Here is a 17780-nt window from a genome sequence, read left to right as displayed (position 1 = left end):
CATGCCAGTGATTGGCATTGGCAGTGATTGAGACACAGCTCTTGCCCATTTCATTCATTGGTAGAGCATGGTAGGGATAGGTTGATCCTCTTTTAAAAGGCCCTGTGTTTGGTGTGCGGGAGGTTGGTGGATTTAGGTGCAGTTTGGCACGCTGTACGTCTGCTTCTGTGCTGGTTTTATGTGTCCTGCCGATGTGCCTGCCGATGTGCCTGCCGATTCGCCTGCCGATTCCACGGGAGAGAGCGTGGCTGGTTTCCCGGTTCGTGATTGGGACGAGGAGGCAGTGACCGCTGGGCAGATCGGCGACGACGGGGCTATACACCGCGCAACTGGCGCTAAGCTCCAAACAGTAAGGAACGTGTCCCATTCTACTCCGCTGTTGTATAGTCTTTTTTTTGCCTCTCGTTACTGTCCACACTGAAGGCTGTGCACTCCTCAGGCTTCTCTGCTGTGCAGTTCACCGGATCTACTGCCGGATTCTTTCTTCCCTGGTCGCTGACACGGAGCAGTGGGTGACGTCACCAGGACCGTGCCTAGCAGAGGGAAGTGGCATTGCGGGCAGCCACTAATGGACAGTTTTGTTGTTTTATTTTATTTGTGGGGATTCGAGGGTCGATCCCCACTTTTTGAACTTTCTTGTTGTGTGTGTGTCTCCTTGCCCCTCCTGCATTTCCATCGCCATTGGGGGTCACAAGTTAAGGGGGTGCGGGTTGGGCTAGGTTCTAGCGTGGGTCTTGGAAATAGATTGCAGTGCCCAAGTATTTGAGTGCAGTGGAGTGCCTTCACTTTTCCCTCGCAGTGCCCTAGGTAGACTGTCTGCATTGCCTGATTGTTTGAGGTTGTTAATGTTTATCACGTGTGCTGTGTGACTTGTCCTGCTCGGGTTCCAAGCTTATGCCCACCCCCATTGACAAGGTGAGGGAGGTTCTTTGCCCCATGAGAGCTGAGTAGGGGAGGGTGTGGGAGACCTTATACATGTTGCTCGGTGTGGGCAATAAATAAAGATATTTATTCTAAACAAACTGTCCTGGTCTTCGGTGTGGAGAGGTTTTATATCCACCTGTGTCGGGTCAAGCATGGGGCCAATTGTGGCTATTAAGCTAGACCATAAAATATATGGACCGTAAGGGAAAGCCAGCATGCATAGGGCTACAGTGAGCACTCTCAAGGACTGATCAGATGGGCATGTTATTGTTACAACAATGTCTAACCCAGCCAGGCCCATTATTAACGAGACCACCAGGTGGAAGATAAGATTACAGGAACTAGGGCCCAAATCCACACAGTGAGACAGACTGGAATGGAGTGGAGATGAGAGTGGAGTTGAGCCATGGGGGTGTTTGAGAGCCCTCTAGCGCCACCAGCTGGTGGAAGCAAAACTGAACGCTATGCCAACAGAGTGGTAGTTGATGCCGAGGAAGCACACAGCACGTTCAGCCAGGTTGTCACCACAAATGGAACAAGGAGAAACTCCCGGACGTCCGTGAGGAGGAGACACGACGAGGGCAGAGACTTCCTCCTTCACGCTGGTATCTTTTCAGTGAAAGCACGGCCCAAACCAGAACTCCTACGCCCACACACAATCCAATGAAATCCTGCCTATTCTAGTTTATGATTTCAACCAATCAAAAGTGGAATGACTCAATATCTGCTTGTTTTTGTAGTGTGTTTGTTTTTTCAGTCATCTCACTTGGAGTATTTGCTCACGTAGGGCCTACAGGTTTGCACTTGATGATGATAATGATAATTACCTGACTCATATGTGTTTACAAACGGTTTAAAAAATATTATATAAACCACGTAACAATGATGTATGGATTAGGCTACAATATGTGCACAAGACCATATGTGTACAAGACAATTTGGTCTGTCTGTGTCTGTCTGTCTGTCTGTATCTATCTCTCTCACTGTCTGTCTGTCTATTCTCTTTATCAAATATAATGCACCCATTTCCAGTTGCATTACAATATAGCTGAGATTCTGAATGTAGCTGACCCATGTTTAAACACTTGACGACATGCAAAGTCAGATGAGAAGACATGACTTGAAGAAATGTCAGATATCAGGACTGGAACACTGAAATGGGCAATATTTCCAACATGTAAAAACTCTTTCAATCAATTTTAACCAATTGATAGTCAAGTAAAAAGCTAAATTAATTATCCGTAAGCTAGCAGGAGCAGGAGGACAGTTTTTTTTTTTTCATCCTCGTCTCCATCTTCTTCAAGAATGTGCATCTGCACAAACACCCACACACATGCTTGAACCCACTTCACAAAATGGCGGGGTTTCCTGCTTTCATCATCCTCCCCCAATGACACACAATCTCCCTATGGGGTATATAAATATATAAACACAGAGTCTGCTGAGTGAGAACTGAACCAATGAACTTGGTGTAGTTAGGACTGTGACTTACTACTTGGGCTTTAGAAGCATAAATGTCTCCTCCATTAATAACATATGAATACATTGCTATGAACTGGTATTGAAACATTTGCAGAGGCCTGGATACCTTGGCGTGAAGGTTTATTTATTATTAATATTATTATTAGTGATAACCTCTAGGAGACATTATATTATTCATAATACAACATTATAATTTATATTCATGTAACATTTGGCAGGATTTCCGAGGGTTTTCTAGAATATCTGTTGAATTGTCCTCACTGTCCTCCATCCAGTTGTTGATCTCAAAATCAAGTGCCCTGCATTCCAGAACTTTCAAGGAGAGTAGGAAGTCAGCACTCACAAGAGTCTTGAGAAAACAGAAGTAAATCATGACTCACAACATGCACACACACAGAGACACCACACACACTTTGAATATGTCTTATATTTCATCTTAATTGAGGGGGTGGGAATGTTTGTAAAGGTACAGCACTGCTCGTCTCACCTCCCAACATTGACTGTTCAAATCCTTACATGTAAATTACGGATGTCATGCGTAAGTATGCATATACAAGAAACTATAACTACTCCTCCCTATGAGGCCACTACTAACACAAACAGAAAATTTGAGTTGACGTTCTGATAAGCTACTTCCCAAATGTGGGTTGGACAGACGGCTAGACAGCGTTTGGCGCATTTGCAGAGAAACGAAACTCTAGCGCAGAGCAGAAACAAAACTGTTAGGAAGTGCGCAGGGGGTTCGTTTAGGAGGTCAATTTTTGGACGTAGACAGAGAGGAGGCTTGAATGATGGCTAACTCACTGGTTTACGGGTTAGTGTTGGTGTGCATGATAACGGGCACCACGGGCAGCTTCATGGTGACGGGTAGGTTCGATTTTGCATTAGTTTCATCTTTGCTCATAGTTTAGTTTTAATTCAGCCTTCTGTTGTGTTGCTTTAGCGCGTAGGCTCCTAGCTATAGTGACGGCGTGGGAAAGTCATGCAAATCAGTAAATTCATTGGAAGCGTTGAAAAAGTAATGAAATATTTGGTCGTATGTAGATATAATGGAGTTAATTGTTATTGTACTCTTTCGTAGATAATGTTTTGTTTCTGTAGCGTGACGCATTTTCCACTTGAGTTATGACCTAATTAGTCTAGAAAAGGGATGGAACATGTTGTTGTTTTATCTTCATTCAATAATCAGGCCCAACATATGAACTAAATGATTCCTACGCAATTGTGGGTACTTGTAGGTTGTGAAAGGAGGCAGCTTGGGGTTTGGGTCATGGGAATTTCATTAAAGGTCCTTGAAAAGTCATGAAAAAGTTTACAAATGTTGCCAATGTAAATGGGAACCTTGTGTAGATGTCAACCCGACAGCGGTCACTGAGGGCATTAATGGCATTTTTTTAACATTTCATCAAAGATGAGATCTGACTCAGCTTGTGAATATCTGAATTGTGATTCTTCTCACAGATAATCCTTATGAACAATATACCACTCACAGGTGGCCAGGTAAGTCACTCACATTTGTTCGCCTCAAAGTTACCTTTCTTGTTAATACCTGTTTATTAAACTAACTGTAATGATGGCTAGAGGGTAATATTATGGTTTAGGTTTTCTATGATACAATCTATTTTGTTAAAAAACCAGACTGGACAGCCACACGTGAGTGGTACTGGACAACCCCACGTGGGGGGTACTGGACATCAAGCCCTTCCCCAGGCCAAGGTAAAAAAAAAAGCAACACACACAAAACTAGTATAGTCCTCAGCACACGTGTTTTTTGCATGTTTATTTGTGTCTGGTTGTGTCTTATCACAGACCTTGCGTTTCCCAAAAGTGTGTATGTGTGTGTGTATAATTGTTGTACATAAGTGAATGCATGGGTAGCCTACATGTATGTTTGTATGTGAGTGTGTGTGTTTCTGTCCACAGACCTGACTGGGCGTATGTTCAGCGTGATGTCCGGGAGTGTCGTCACGTTCCGTGGCCCCCTCCGTTACGGCAACATCAATGCGTTCACCGTCTGCCTCCGCATCATTGCGGAAGCCACACCGGGTGCCGCCATATTCACCTTGACGACGAGCAACAGCGCCACCCTCACCCTGAGGTCGATGCCCTCGGGGTACGAGCTGACGGTGGGCCAGGCATCCAAAAACCTCCAGCCCGTGTCAGCGATCCCCTCGTTTGGGAAGCTCTGGCCGTGGACCAGCCTGTGCGTGACCTGGGACTCAAACACAGGCATGACCCAGATGTGGAAGGATGGGAAGATGAGTGTCAGGAAAGGCATGTGGAGGGGGCAGGTGAGGCACACATACACACACACACCCTCTCTCTCTCTCACACACACTATCTCTCTCTCACACACACTCTTTATTTCTCTCCCTCACATACACACGCTTTCTTTCTTTTTATCTCTCACGCACAAAACACTCTTTATCTCTCTCTCTCTCTCTCCCCCTCTCTGATGTGCAGTGGCTATTTGTCAGTGGTGGAATGTAACGAAGTATTTTTACTTCGTTACTTTACTTAAGTACATTTTTACGTATCTGTACTTTACTTAAGTAAAAATAATAGTGCATACTTTTTACTTTTACTCCGTTACATTTTTTAGCTATTATCTATACTTTTACTCCGCTACATTTCTACAATATGTGCTGTTACTCGTTACATTTTATGAACATAGTTTCGCCAAAATGTTGCCTACACAAAACTATGGATTGCGTTGCTGTTTTGGAAGTTTAAACCAATCAGGTGGCTCTATCAACTCCAATGATATCAGAGTGCGCGTTTGGCAGCAGCACTAGCGGTAGCTTTGCCTGTTATAGTTGAACATTCAGCCTGACTACTGCCTATTCAACATGGATCCAAAGTCGGCCTGAACTGAGCCCTCTGATATGAGCCACCCTTGGCCCTATTTAAAAGATATGTTCGAGTTCAAAGGCCCCAAGAATGACTCCTGGAGGTTTCAATGCGTTTCCTGTCTCCCTCAAAAAAAGGAGTTGCTAGCCTTCAATAATTCGCCCTCAAATTTAAAGTAGCATATCGAGGTAAGCAGGGTGATGGCTATGCTAAGTTAATGTCCCTGACTTTTGAATATTGATATATGTATTTAATTTGTTTACTGACATGATATTATAATGTTATCTAGCGAAATGCATGTTGACATACAGCAATAGCATCAAAAAAACATGATTGGACCTTCATTATATATTTAACGTAGTGGTAAGATAAAGCTGGTAGGTTAGCTATGTCAAGCTAGCGTGCCTTGTTCTGTCCAGTTTTACAATCACATTTGTTTTTCATGTTCCATGTTTCCCTTTTTTACACGTTTACAATTAAATAAAAGATTTAAAGATATCACATGGTGTCTTTATTCGTTTGGCTTAATGGTATTAACTTTGCAAATAATCCCTGGTAGATAACTTGTCATCCGCAGAATTTTAAGATATAGTGTGAACAGTATTACAGATGGTAGGCACAATAAGTACACCAACCTTTCCAATTAACAAATGTTGTTGCTTATAATTATTGCTAGTAGTGACATCTGTAGAGGCATTGATTACCAGTAGCTATTTCTTTATCAAAATGGCACAGCCTAGACATTGAGAGACAACCCATTGCGTGAGTACTTTTACTTTTAATACTTAAAGTAAATTTAAAAGTAAGTACTTTTTACTTTTACTTAAGTAGGATTGTTGATGTAGTACTTTTACTTTTACTTTTATCTTCCTGGGTACTTGTACTTTTACTTAAGTACTAAACTTCAGTACTTCCTCCACCACTGCTATTTGTGTAGATGCAGGAGTGATTTAGTTCAGATTGTTGAACAGACAGTGTTTATTGTTTTACACATGGGCTCATGTTCATGTACACACTCAGGTTTACGCAGATTCATAATATCCAGTAAACAAGTTAACTTCAGTCATCTCTGCCTTACAGAATTTCTACGGCCCCGCTACGATGACTCTATCAGGGTTCGAAGGTCAGGTGACTGACATTCACATGTGGGACAAGGTCCTCCCTCTCTCCGGCCTGCGCTCCTACAACCAGGGCTGGGGCTATCCCTTCGGAAATATGCTGAGCTGGCGTGACATGGGTTACACCTCCCAGGGCTACGCCATCCTGGAGAACGCCTTCGAAAGCCAGGGGGGACCTGCTGAGAAAGACAGCACCGGGAAGCAACAGCGGAGGCACTGGCGGAGGCACGGGGAGCTGGGTAATGTAGTCCAGGGGGGCGCAGACAGCGTAGGAGGTTGCTTTGGGCTGCGAAAGCGTTGTGGGAAGAGCCAGGTGCTCTTGGAGTAAGGAGCGACTTACTGGAAGCTTCTGCAGTCATGTTTAATCAGAATGAAGCAAGTGATTTCTACTATTTCAACATTGATTGTTACACTGAATTAAGATCAATTATTTCACTTTTTAACCTGATTTTAAATCATAAAATGTCAGAAACCATATGTATTTGTGTGAGGAAAGTATGTTCACCAATCCTACTGTGATGGTCAGCTGCTTGAGCGTCTCAATAAACTGCATTTTAAAATGGCTTGCTCGCGCTCCTTCCCAAGGACCTCCGTTGTCTTGGTTCCACTGCAATGTCAAATAAATAAGGGCCGCTTCAATGTGTCCCACTGCCTATTCAGGGCATTTCCTGGCAGCTCAGATATCCTGTTCCCTATTTTCTGTTTTTTTGTACTTTCACTTGTGTGTCCACACACACACACAACTTGTGTTTTAGTGCTTACAATAGTGTTAATCACTAGAGCTCCTCTAGCCAAACCTCAAACTGAAAAACTAAAAAAGAAACACACCATTTTACAAGACTTGTAAGAAAAATCAATCTTTATTTCCCCAAAAAACAGGAGCCATTTCAGTGTCAGTCCAAACCAGCAGGAACACACTCCCTCACTTAGTGTAATTCACATATCTGCTTAAACACCCATGATCTATGATTACTTTGGGACGATCAGGGTAAGGCTAAGAAGTTCATAAAAAACATTTGTTGTTGTTAATACGGTCATTAATGCTACTGCAAGTGTAAGAGTTGGGAGTTGGGAAATGTCCTGTTCCTCTTTTGATGACCGACTTGCTTGAACTGAACCGCAAGTTACTGGTGGACATAAAGACAAATGGCACTTCAAGGCAGCACGGGATTTTGAGCGCTTGAGCGGGGGCGGGTGGTTCCATTAGTCCAAACAGCTCCAAAGTGGCTTTTGAAGCATCTGATTGGCTGCAAGCACTGTCTGTCACCCAGGCAGGGCAATGGTAGGGTGGAGTGTGGGATGAGGGGGGTGGGCTCAGGCCTTAACAACGGCTTTGCCAAGGTTCTCCCCACGGAGCATGCCCATGAAGGCAGCTGGCATGTTCTCAAAGCCGCTGGTCACGTGCTCCGGACACTTCAGCTTCCCCTAAGAGGACGAAAGAGAGGAGGGAAGGAGGGAGGAGAGGAGAGAGGAAGACAGGAGGGGATAATGAGTGTGAGAAAAGGAACAGGAAGACAAGAATACAGAGCGATCAGGTGGAGATGTAATGGAAGGACAGTAATAGGGAAAAAAGGAGAGGGAGAAGCAGAGAGGAGGTAAGAAGAGGAGGGGGAGGGGGGGGAGGTGGAGAGAGGCAAAGAGGGCAGTTGTTTATTACATGTGCAAAGTGTGTGTTTATTAAATGCACTTTAAACACAGTAGGGACTTTCTGGTTTCCCTGGCTGTGTGACTTTTACAAAAATGCTGTTCAGAAACTCACATTTTAAAAGCTACTTGCCCATCCTCTCCAACTTCACACAACGCCCCCAGTGCTAAATCCAACAATCTGATTTATCAACTTGTAATAAGCATATTCAATCTTAATCATATTCAATCTTAATCCCACCTGTACCCCCTCCTCCTAAAAACCTCCACAGGACCAGTTGAACCAAACCCCTCTCCAATAACTCATTCAGTTGAACCAAACCCCTCTCCAGTAACTCATTCAGTTGAACCAAACCCCTCTCCAATCACGCATTCAGTTGAACCAAACCCCTCTCCAATCACTCATTTTTTCTACATCTCCAAATGGCCAATCATGCTGAACCCAACACAAACCCACCTCCCTCATCTTCTTAACCTTATGAGGGAGGCGGAAGAAAAAAAAGCGTTTTCCCTTAACTTCCCCAAACTTTCCAAACCAGCCCTTCCAAAGAGCTCAAAAAGCTCCCGCAGCCGCTCACAGAGAGCGAGCTGGGCAATCTGAACTTAAGAGTTGTGCAAGAGGCCTCCCCGTTTCCTGCCTAGCAGTCTAGCAACCATTGACACTCAAAAATACACAGACCCAACAACAGGCCTGCTCTTCTTCAACAGGCACTTCAAACTCGACCTTTGCCCGACTGTTTCCAACCAAAGTAGAGACGCTTTCATGAAAAACAAAACTGAACTCCCCCCACAGGCTCTGCACTGAAACCTCCGTGGTCAGCCACACAGACGTCATCGACAGAGCCATCAAAACATCCTGCAGAAGTGAAAGGTTCTGACAGAAGTGTTGGCACGAAGCCCAAAGGCTTTTCATGTTATCATTGGCCATTAAAACAGTAAATACTTCAGTCGTTAAGACCGAATTAAGAACACATTCTCTTGACCTTAGACTAAAAATGCAGATGTAGTAGTGATAGTCAATGAAAAAGCCCCGTCTCGAACCAGTGTTTTGGTTTGTCCGTAGAAACATGACGGTGCAACATGGCGAACTCTGTCGAAGAGGAGCCACTCACTATTTAGATACGAAGGGCTCATTCTAAACTAACGAAAACATTCCATTTCTACTAATAGAGGACACTAAAAGCTACACACTACCTTTGAAACTTAGTGTTACTGTTAGCAGGATTCCCACCCATTTTGATTCACAACATTTAAAACCTTTTCCATTACTTTTCTAAGGACGTTTAATGAAATTTGGCAACCTAGAATCAATAAAATGTTGTACTTTACTCCACATGTTGGGCCTGATTTTTGAGTTAAAAGCTAAACAGAAACCTTTTCCGTTCCTTTTCTATGTTAGTTAGCTTATGTCAATTCAAGTGGAAACTGTGTAATGCTACAGAAATTTGCACAACAAAAAATTTATCCAGGAAAGAGTACACTAACAATTAATTTCATTATATCTACATACGACAAAATATTGAATTACTTTTTCAACACTTCCAGTGAATTTACTGAATTTCATGACTTTCTCAGGCCTGAAAAATGGGATTTTAGAATTCCATGACTTTTCCAGGATTCCCCTGACCGTGGCAGCCCTGTATGAGTTCTAGTGATCTGTGTTATGGACCGTGGGAGCCCTGTATTAGTTCCGGTGGTCTGCGTTATGGACCGTGGGAGCCCTGTATGAGTTCTGGTGGTCTGTGTTATGGACCGTGGGAGCCCTGTATTAGTTCCGGTGGTCTGCGTTATGGACCGTGGGAGCCCTGTATGAGTTCTGGTGGTCTGCGTTATGGACCGACGACTCCCTGTATAAGTTCTGGTGGTCTGTGTTATGGACGAACGACTCCCTGTATGTGTTCTGGTGGTCTGTGTTATGGACCGTGGGAGCCCTGTATGAGTTCTGGTGGTCTGTGTTATGGACCGACGACTTGCCTCTTGTTTCCAGACGAGCAGACGGCGCAGCGACTCCTTGTTCTTGTGCTCCCAGCGACCCACAAGGAAGCCCTCCATACGGATCTGATTCATGATCATCGTCAGGTGCGGGAACGGTCCTGTCACACACACACACACACACACACATATATATGTAGGGAGTTAACAGAAGGAGCTTAGTTCAGGTTAAGTCAAATTGGAGAACAAACATTTAGGGAGAGGAAAAGGGAGACATAATAAAGAGAGTAAATAGGAGAGAGAGAGAGAAAGGCAGACCTGTCTGTGGAGTGGTGTCGTTGTAAGTAGAGATGGCTCCACACACAGCGATGCGGCCCATGGGCTTCATCAAGGGGATGGCCACACTGGAGAAAGCACCGCCAACCTAAAGCAAAAACAACAACAGAAAAAAACACTTGTTAATCTGGTCCTTTACACAAACACACACACACACACACACACACACCTGCATTTCAGAAATAGACTGAGGTCCTAAACTGCATCAGAATGTCAGACTCCAGAATAATTCGATGTCTTATTTGGAGACCGGTCATTGTGGCATGCCAGGGTGCACACACACACACACACACACACACAGATATGTTTTCAATTAAGCAAGGGAACCACAAGATGTTACAAACCAAACTATGTTAGTTTCCACACAATCACTTTCACTAGGGTTGCACGCACACATATACACACGTACACACTAGTAAATACACTCACTCACTTACTCACATATATACACATTAGTAAATACACTCACTCACATACACACACACACTAGTAAATATACACACACATGCACACAGAGACACTCACATTCTCGAAGTAGCAGTCGTATCCCTCTGGCGCCGCCTCTCTGAGGGCCTGCTCCAGTGACTGGACAGTCTTGTAATTGAAGGCCTGGTCGAAGCCCAGCTCCTTCAGGTAGGCCACCTTGGCGTCGCTCCCTGCCGAGCCAATCACACGGCAGCCCTTCAGCTTGGCGATCTGCCCCACCACCATTCCCACGGCACCCGCCGCCGCGTTGACCAATAGCGTCTCGCCGGCCTTGAGCTGACACACCTCCTCCAGACCATATAAGGCAGTGAGCCTGGCGAGTGATATGCATGATGAGTGATATGTCATGACCATCCCCGCATGTCTTATGTTGAAAACTTTTCTCTCACACACATATATGGTTATTTAACATTGCATCCTTTACACACACACACACAAACACACACACACACACACACACACACACGATGCCCACTTATCTATCACAACAAACATTTTGCACATTTATAAATTCAAGTAACACCTCACCCAACAAACCCTCACTGTTTGCAAAAATTCCACCTCAAATGTTGAAACTAACAATACATTACTACATAATCTAAAACATGATTGCATCAACCAGCGCTGACTTCACATCTGGGTGTGGTGGTGCAGTGGTTAACGTCCCCTGGGGGTTCAACTCGAGTCACTGCAGGTTATCTGTAAGAGGCCATGCAGACGGACTCTAGTTTGTCTGAACCCGGTGAACCCCGAGTCCGGACAGCCCTATCGTGCAGACGAACGCACTGTATCCGCACACTGTATCCGCACTCCCTCGAATCGGGGGTCCAAAGTGAGTAACCTCCGAATCCGATTGCTGTTGGTGTTCGTCTGCACGCTATCCGCATACCTAATCGGATTGCCCCACGTGATCGCATCATTAGACCAGCCAGAACAACGGACACAACCGGCATTATTTAATAACTGAATAGTTTGCCATGGCGCAGTGAGTTTGGCAGCCAGTTATAACAGCTCTCCAGTTTAAAAAAAAATATTCGTCCTATTACCTTGCTCCTTTTCCACGTGAATTTCCCTAACGGGATTAATACAAATGTATCTATCTATCTGTTGTTAGGAAAGGGATGACATTAACAAGCCACACTTTAATCTATCACTGTTTAATCTATTTGCATCAGACCATTTTTCAAAAAACTGTTTTTAAAAGTGTCAGCAATAGCCTATATGAGCAAATCTGACGTGAAAATATTTTTTATTATAGACGGAAGTTTCAAAACAGATGAATGTTACGTTAGCTTTAGTCCTGTCAGACAACGATAGCGATAGCTACTAGCTAGCGTTAACGTTACTTCAGAGGTAGCCTACAGTACGTGAAGGACAAAGCCCTCAACAATAGCCTACATTTGTTGTTAGTAATAAAACCATGAAATTGGAAGCAATTGTAAACCATGAAACATTCAGGATCCACAGCACTTGCATTGTGGTCTCTCCTGCTCAAGCTCAGCATCTCCATAAAGCACAGGCATTTAAACAACTCAGACATGTCATGTTGCACATTGCTTTGTTGCACTGTTCTAAACTCTTTATTATCAATAACAAATATAATTATTTTTCGCTTAACCTACAGTCTGCTCTTACCACTGATTTTATAAACCACCATAACGTGTTACTGTGCAGATTAAATGTAGGCTATGCGGCTAAGCTAAACGTTGCTAGTTGGAGCTCAACTACTGTCATATGTTATTTTGATAGCATGCTCCTGTCTTCTTCTCCGTTTTCTTCAGTTGTCTGTAGCACCAAAGCGCCACCAACAGGCGTGGGGGATGTACTACAGCTGAGTCAATCGGATTCACTGGGTTCATGTGCACGCGATGTAAAAAGTGGGTAGGTGTGAAAAATGAACCCGGGTTCAGGCAAACTAGAGTCCGTCTGCATGGGGCCTAAGTCACTTTGGATAAAAGCGTCTGCTAAATACCTGACCTTTACCTGTTTACGCTCTACATCAATCTTCTCTACATCAGTCTTCTCAATGCCAAAACATTCGACCAATCACAACAAACAACCAAATCGCAACCAGGTGCAAATGTTCGTTTGGCTGGGTCAGATGCACTGGAAAGTGCCGTGTTTATTTTAAGCCTGGCAGGAAGCTAAACAGAGACCTCTTATCTTTGTGTTAAATTATCTCAAGTTTACGCATCAATCGCAGACAGTTCATTTAACTCTGCAGCAACATCTGGAGGCCATATGTGGACTCACTCACTCACACACACACACACACACACACACTCAAACACACACACACACACGCAGCTGTGGTTCATAAAAAAGTGAGTTAAATGATGGTGAATGTTCGGGTCTGCTTTGTTTCATGCAGTGGAAATCCTTTCCCTTGCTGTCATCTATTGCATTACTTCTGCACTGACGATATTCAATCACAAACTCTAGCACTGAAATAACCAATCACAAACTCTAGCACTGAAATAACCAATCCTCACGCCCTTGGTGAACAGGGCTAACATACTAATTAAATGCTATTGAAAGAGGTGCAAGTGATCAAATCATCATGCCTAAATCATTCAAAAAATTGTTTAGATGGCCATTGATAAATCTTTTTCAAAACTTCTTATAAGAAACAAGGTGGATGAGCATCCAGTCACCCATGACCGGTAAGGGTGAAGCGTGTGTCGACTAACGTGTGACTGGATGGATGCAAGGAGGTACAGTATGGTGCATGTGAAGGTTTAGCACGAACAGACCGGTGGGGGAGCACATCAGTGCATATACAGAGGTATGCATCGACGAACAGATAAACAATGAACTACGGTGAACAATAGGAAGTAACGTTGCACGATTGCGTTGCAAAGCGACTCGGGGGAAAACAAACAGCCGTCAAAGTGGGGGTAGGACAGACCTTCTTGTGACTAAATGGATGTATGAATTAGTAATAAGTGAGAAGAGAGACTGGATACATTAGTGGATGAAAGGGACCAATGACGGATGAGGAATAACTGACAAACCAAAACACAGATGACAGTCATCTACAGCTTACTATACATACTACAGATAGATAGATAGAGATTTAGAGAGACATGGATAGCACAATCTCGCTTTAGTTTCATGCCAGTCTTACCCAGGCATGCCGATGGCGCCCAGTGCCAGGGAGTATGGCACATCAGCTGGCCAATCAGAGAGCAGGAGTATGACGCCAGTGCCGTCGGACACGGTGTGCGTCCTCCAGCCCGATCGACTGATCACGTGAGAGCCCTCGGGGAACAAGGGGTTTCTGCTCTGGACCACCCTACAGAGGAGGAGACAAAGACGTGAGAAGTGTTAGAAAACACACATATTTCATAACATATAATTACATGGAAAGGAAGTGCCATCGCCTCAAGCTACACAGATTTATATGGTGTTGGCAATGATATGTGTATGCGATCAGTCGCTCACACATTCCAGTGGTTGCGTAAGAAGAAAACAGCATGTAGCATATGCATACCACTGGTATGAGTCTTTGTGTACAGAAAGAGTTTCACTGCTGTTTGAGTTTAAGTACAGTCTTGTTCAGTTTTAATTTTTTTTATTTTCAGTTATTCTTACATTTTAATACTACAAAAAATATGGTGTTGACATCTTCTCTAACAAACAGGATATAAGGTCTTGCCAGACCGAGATCAAAAGCTTCAGTCTATTAAAGGAGTACTGTGATCAATAGCACATGGCAACGTGTTTATGTTCCATCAAGATAATTTCTTGAGAAACTGCAGGTGTGTGGGAGGTTTTTTTTTTTATACCAATAAACAACTACAGCGGCTCGGTTCCCGCACATTACCCACGCTACACTGGGGCGTGACTGACCAGCAAGGCCCTCTGATCTCCCTGCCAAACAAACCACATCATGTGGCATCAGGGCTGTTAACGACACACAGATGCTTGCTCGAATCCTGACCCATCAACATCTGACATGCAGAAGACAAGAAACACTCGGCTCTGGTTTTGTGTGTGTGTCTGTGTGTGTCTGCGTGTGTTTGTGTGTGTGTGTGTGTGTGTGTGTATGTTTCATACTTGGCCACTTGAGCTCCAATCATCACATCTCCTTCTTTCATCCGCACCCGACTGAAAGGCCTAGAGACAAGGGAGGGAGACAGATACATTTAGTTAATAATTATATATCCTCTTCCCTTAATCAAAACCTAAACTTATAAACAGCATCCGTCCATCTCTCATGTAAACAAACAGGTGGGATACATTATGGACAAGTTTTAACATCCTCTGAAGCCACTAGTGGTGAAATGGTAAAACCAATATCAGTATAAGAGATTCATGCCCCTACCGACTAAAGCGCTGGTTTGATGGGAATATCCTGACAAGCTTACCTCATGTAAGGATCCACACTTAGATACACAGCCTCCAAGAGAATCTCTGCACGGCAACACACAATTACACACCACATTATATAACGGACCTGCAGTGGCACAGCTAACGGCCTCGGAATTGGCATTTTGCGGTGCAACTTGTCTTTAAAAGGTTGCAGTCTCTTGAATTAGGTTACACACCTCCGTCTTTAGGCTCCGGCAGCTGCTCAACTTTCAGCTCGAAGTCGCTGTCTTTGGGGAAGCCATCGAAGTACTTGGGGAGGATCCAGGCTTTGGCTTGAACCATGATTCTCTGCTTGGGAATACTGATCGAAGAAGACAGAGAAGAACACTGTTGACTGTCAAGACAGTAACATTATCTTGGATAACTATCAAAACAGGGACATGCACTTGCATGCTATGTCAGCCTAAATGTAAACGCTACTTCCTGATTTAGAGTTATCTACAAAAAAAGAGGCTTGCTAAGATATCAGCTTTTATAAAAAATATTATTTAAAGTCTATCGCTGCTGGTATGAACCTCCGGGTACCCTGCCAATCAACGGCAAATCTTAACCCTTGACTTATTCAGATCAAGGAATCACATAGCTATTCTTTCTCGTAAACGTTTCATGCTAACGTCACCGTCCATCTGCACAAAGTCAACACATGCACTTTCATGGAAGAAACTGATGCAAAAATAAAACGTAATGAAGATAACATTAACAATTGATTAATTTCGGATTACGTCATTTAGCAGAATAGCTAATGTATAAAACACACACAGCGAGCAATTCACGTTTTGCCTCCACAAGGGCTATGTCAATTGAGTCCAATAGCTCGAGTTACTTCAAATGATTTACATATTTCTAGTCTATTCTTCTTTCAATAACTCTTGAAAAATAACGGGATAGCACAGTTCACAACAGAAACGTTACCTTGCGTGGTTTTCCATGAAATGAATTCACCGTACCGCGAGACGACTTCACCTTTGTTTTCACCCTGCAGCGAAAGTTAGCAGACCGCCCGGGAACTCCCCGCCGGGTCGCTGATTGGCTCACGACTCTGGGGCTCTGTTCTCTGATTGGCTAGTGATACAATATTTTCTCAGAAAATCGAGAAGCCGAGACATAATTCAGAAAATCAGCAACCACACACGCTCTAGTAACATCATATGTTACATACGACTAGCAGCACCACTCGCCAATGCCATGTGAACACGAGCATGACAAACGTGTCTATGCATAAGATTCTAGTTAACTCGCAGTTAGTCGTGCATTTCCTAACTCAAGATATTATCATAACATAAGTCAAGGCCAGATACCCAGCACTTGAGACAAAAGTAAAATATCCGCAGCTTTTACTTTGAACTAAAATCAGTATTAATATAAGACAATTAAGGGTATTTTATTCTTCAGACTGAAACAAATTTGATACAGCAATAGGGCATCTGCGATATACATTGGCTAAACAGAGCTAGATATCTACATAGGTAAATAAGCAAAAGCTCACACAATGATTTGATCAACTTGATGTTTTATTTGGTGCAGTGAAGAGTAGGCTACAGTGAAGATTGCGCTTTGCGTGCTTTAAGTCATCCACTCAAAAGCACCATTATCAAGAGGGCCACACATATAAGACTTGCTGACACCAAGGTAAGGGCTGAAACACACCAAACGCGTTTCTAAAAACGTATACGCTTCAAAATCGCCTTGGCAAAGTGCGGCGGGCAAAACAGCCGCAGGGGCACCAGGCTGTTTTGCCCAGCGCCTATGAATCGGAGCTGCGTGCGCAACCTGCCTGGGCCGAGTGTGACATTGATGAGCCTCTGCTGAAAAGTTGAGAATATTTCAACTTTTAAGCGCACCTAAAAACGCTAGTACCATAGGAAACAATGGTTTTGCTAGGGTCGCGTTTTTAGAAACGCGTTTGGTGTGTAACAGCCCTTCGAGGAGCAAGTTGCAAACGCATGTTCTCCTAGAGGCATAGGCGGAGATCCCGGGGGGGACGGGGGGGACGTGTCCTTACCATAAAGTTGTCCCCCCCAACAATCATTGAAATTTAAATTTTAATTTCATTTTTTGAATTTTTTTTTTAAAATAAAAATACGACGACACAAGCGGTGCTAATTATAGATGTAAAACAATGTGTTTTTTAAGTGTTGAAAAAATCATGTTCCCCCTATTCCTCAAAGTGGTTTGGTTCACATGCTGTTTCCAACGGGCAGGGCTACCGGCAGCTCCGTGTTTCAGTTAATCAGCCCAGTAGCCTACACGGTCAGATTGTCAGACTGTTTCCTACTCTGTCCCCTGTCGCTGCCGCTATGATACACGATATGTAAAGAGATTTACCTCATTCTCGAACGCAGTAAGAACATGTAAAGAAGAAGTTTTTTTCTAAACTCCATTTACGAAGTTCCAATCGATATGCACAAGTATACATACGTTTATTAATGGATTGGCATGACAACGTGAACGTTTGCCGATAACACACGCATGCCGGTAATTAACACAGTTAAGATAGCTAGCTAGACAGTCTAGGACACTGTCCTGTCAGGGGCAGGTTCATGCTAGTTAATAAACGTAGTTTGATATAGGTGGCTAACTGTTTGCCTGTAAAATATGTTTTAAGCATAAAAATGTCATTCAGTGTAATGGCTA

The 17780-nt window shown here is 43.7% G+C and overlaps 2 protein-coding genes across 3 annotated transcripts; one reads left to right on the top strand and one right to left on the bottom strand.

Annotated features, from left to right (window-relative positions):
* Positions 1 to 3043: 3043 nt before the first annotated feature.
* LOC105904559 (serum amyloid P-component-like) lies at positions 3044 to 6937 on the top strand. Of its 2 annotated transcripts, none has more exons than XM_042710435.1 (5): positions 3044 to 3273; positions 3868 to 3906; positions 4069 to 4122; positions 4330 to 4697; positions 6337 to 6937. In XM_042710435.1, the coding sequence occupies exons 1-5, from the start codon at positions 3195 to 3197 to the stop codon at positions 6700 to 6702; spliced, it is 906 nt and encodes a 301-aa protein (XP_042566369.1). In that variant the 5' UTR covers positions 3044 to 3194; the 3' UTR covers positions 6703 to 6937. The 2 variants fall into 2 exon arrangements, with proteins under 2 accessions (XP_042566369.1, XP_012687911.2); XM_012832457.3 differs by having other exon boundaries at positions 3045 to 3273; positions 4045 to 4122.
* Positions 6938 to 7215: 278 nt separating this feature from the next.
* Positions 7216 to 16156, bottom strand: ptgr1.1 (prostaglandin reductase 1, tandem duplicate 1). Its single transcript, XM_012832449.2, has 9 exons — positions 16059 to 16156; positions 15323 to 15447; positions 15143 to 15188; positions 14832 to 14891; positions 13900 to 14067; positions 10812 to 11085; positions 10269 to 10374; positions 9993 to 10111; positions 7216 to 7799 (listed from the first exon to the last, which is right to left on the bottom strand). Exons 1-9 carry the CDS (start codon positions 16073 to 16075, stop codon positions 7689 to 7691), a joined length of 1026 nt encoding a protein of 341 aa, XP_012687903.2. The 5' UTR covers positions 16076 to 16156; the 3' UTR covers positions 7216 to 7688.
* Positions 16157 to 17780: the final 1624 nt, after the last annotated feature.

This window comes from Clupea harengus, chromosome 18, assembly GCF_900700415.2.
Source record: "Clupea harengus chromosome 18, Ch_v2.0.2, whole genome shotgun sequence".
In the NCBI taxonomy this organism is placed as follows: domain Eukaryota; kingdom Metazoa; phylum Chordata; class Actinopteri; order Clupeiformes; family Clupeidae; genus Clupea; species Clupea harengus.
This window is presented reverse-complemented; position numbering and strand designations above follow the sequence as displayed.

Bases quoted from the DNA above. Each gene is read 5' to 3' on its own strand.
- LOC105904559 (XM_012832457.3), top strand. From the start codon at position 3,195: ATGATGGCTAACTCACTGGTTTACGGGTTAGTGTTGGTGTGCATGATA. The intron at 3,907-4,044 runs GTAAGTCACTCA...TTAAAAAACCAG, and splicing joins TACCACTCACAGGTGGCCAG to ACTGGACAGCCACACGTGAG. The intron at 4,698-6,336 runs GTGAGGCACACA...TCTGCCTTACAG, and splicing joins AAGGCATGTGGAGGGGGCAG to AATTTCTACGGCCCCGCTAC.
- ptgr1.1 (XM_012832449.2), bottom strand. The intron at 15,189-15,322 runs GTGTGTAACCTA...GTTGCCGTGCAG, and splicing joins GCCGGAGCCTAAAGACGGAG to AGATTCTCTTGGAGGCTGTG. The intron at 10,112-10,268 runs GTCTGCCTTTCT...TGTGTGTGACAG, and splicing joins CGACACCACTCCACAGACAG to GACCGTTCCCGCACCTGACG.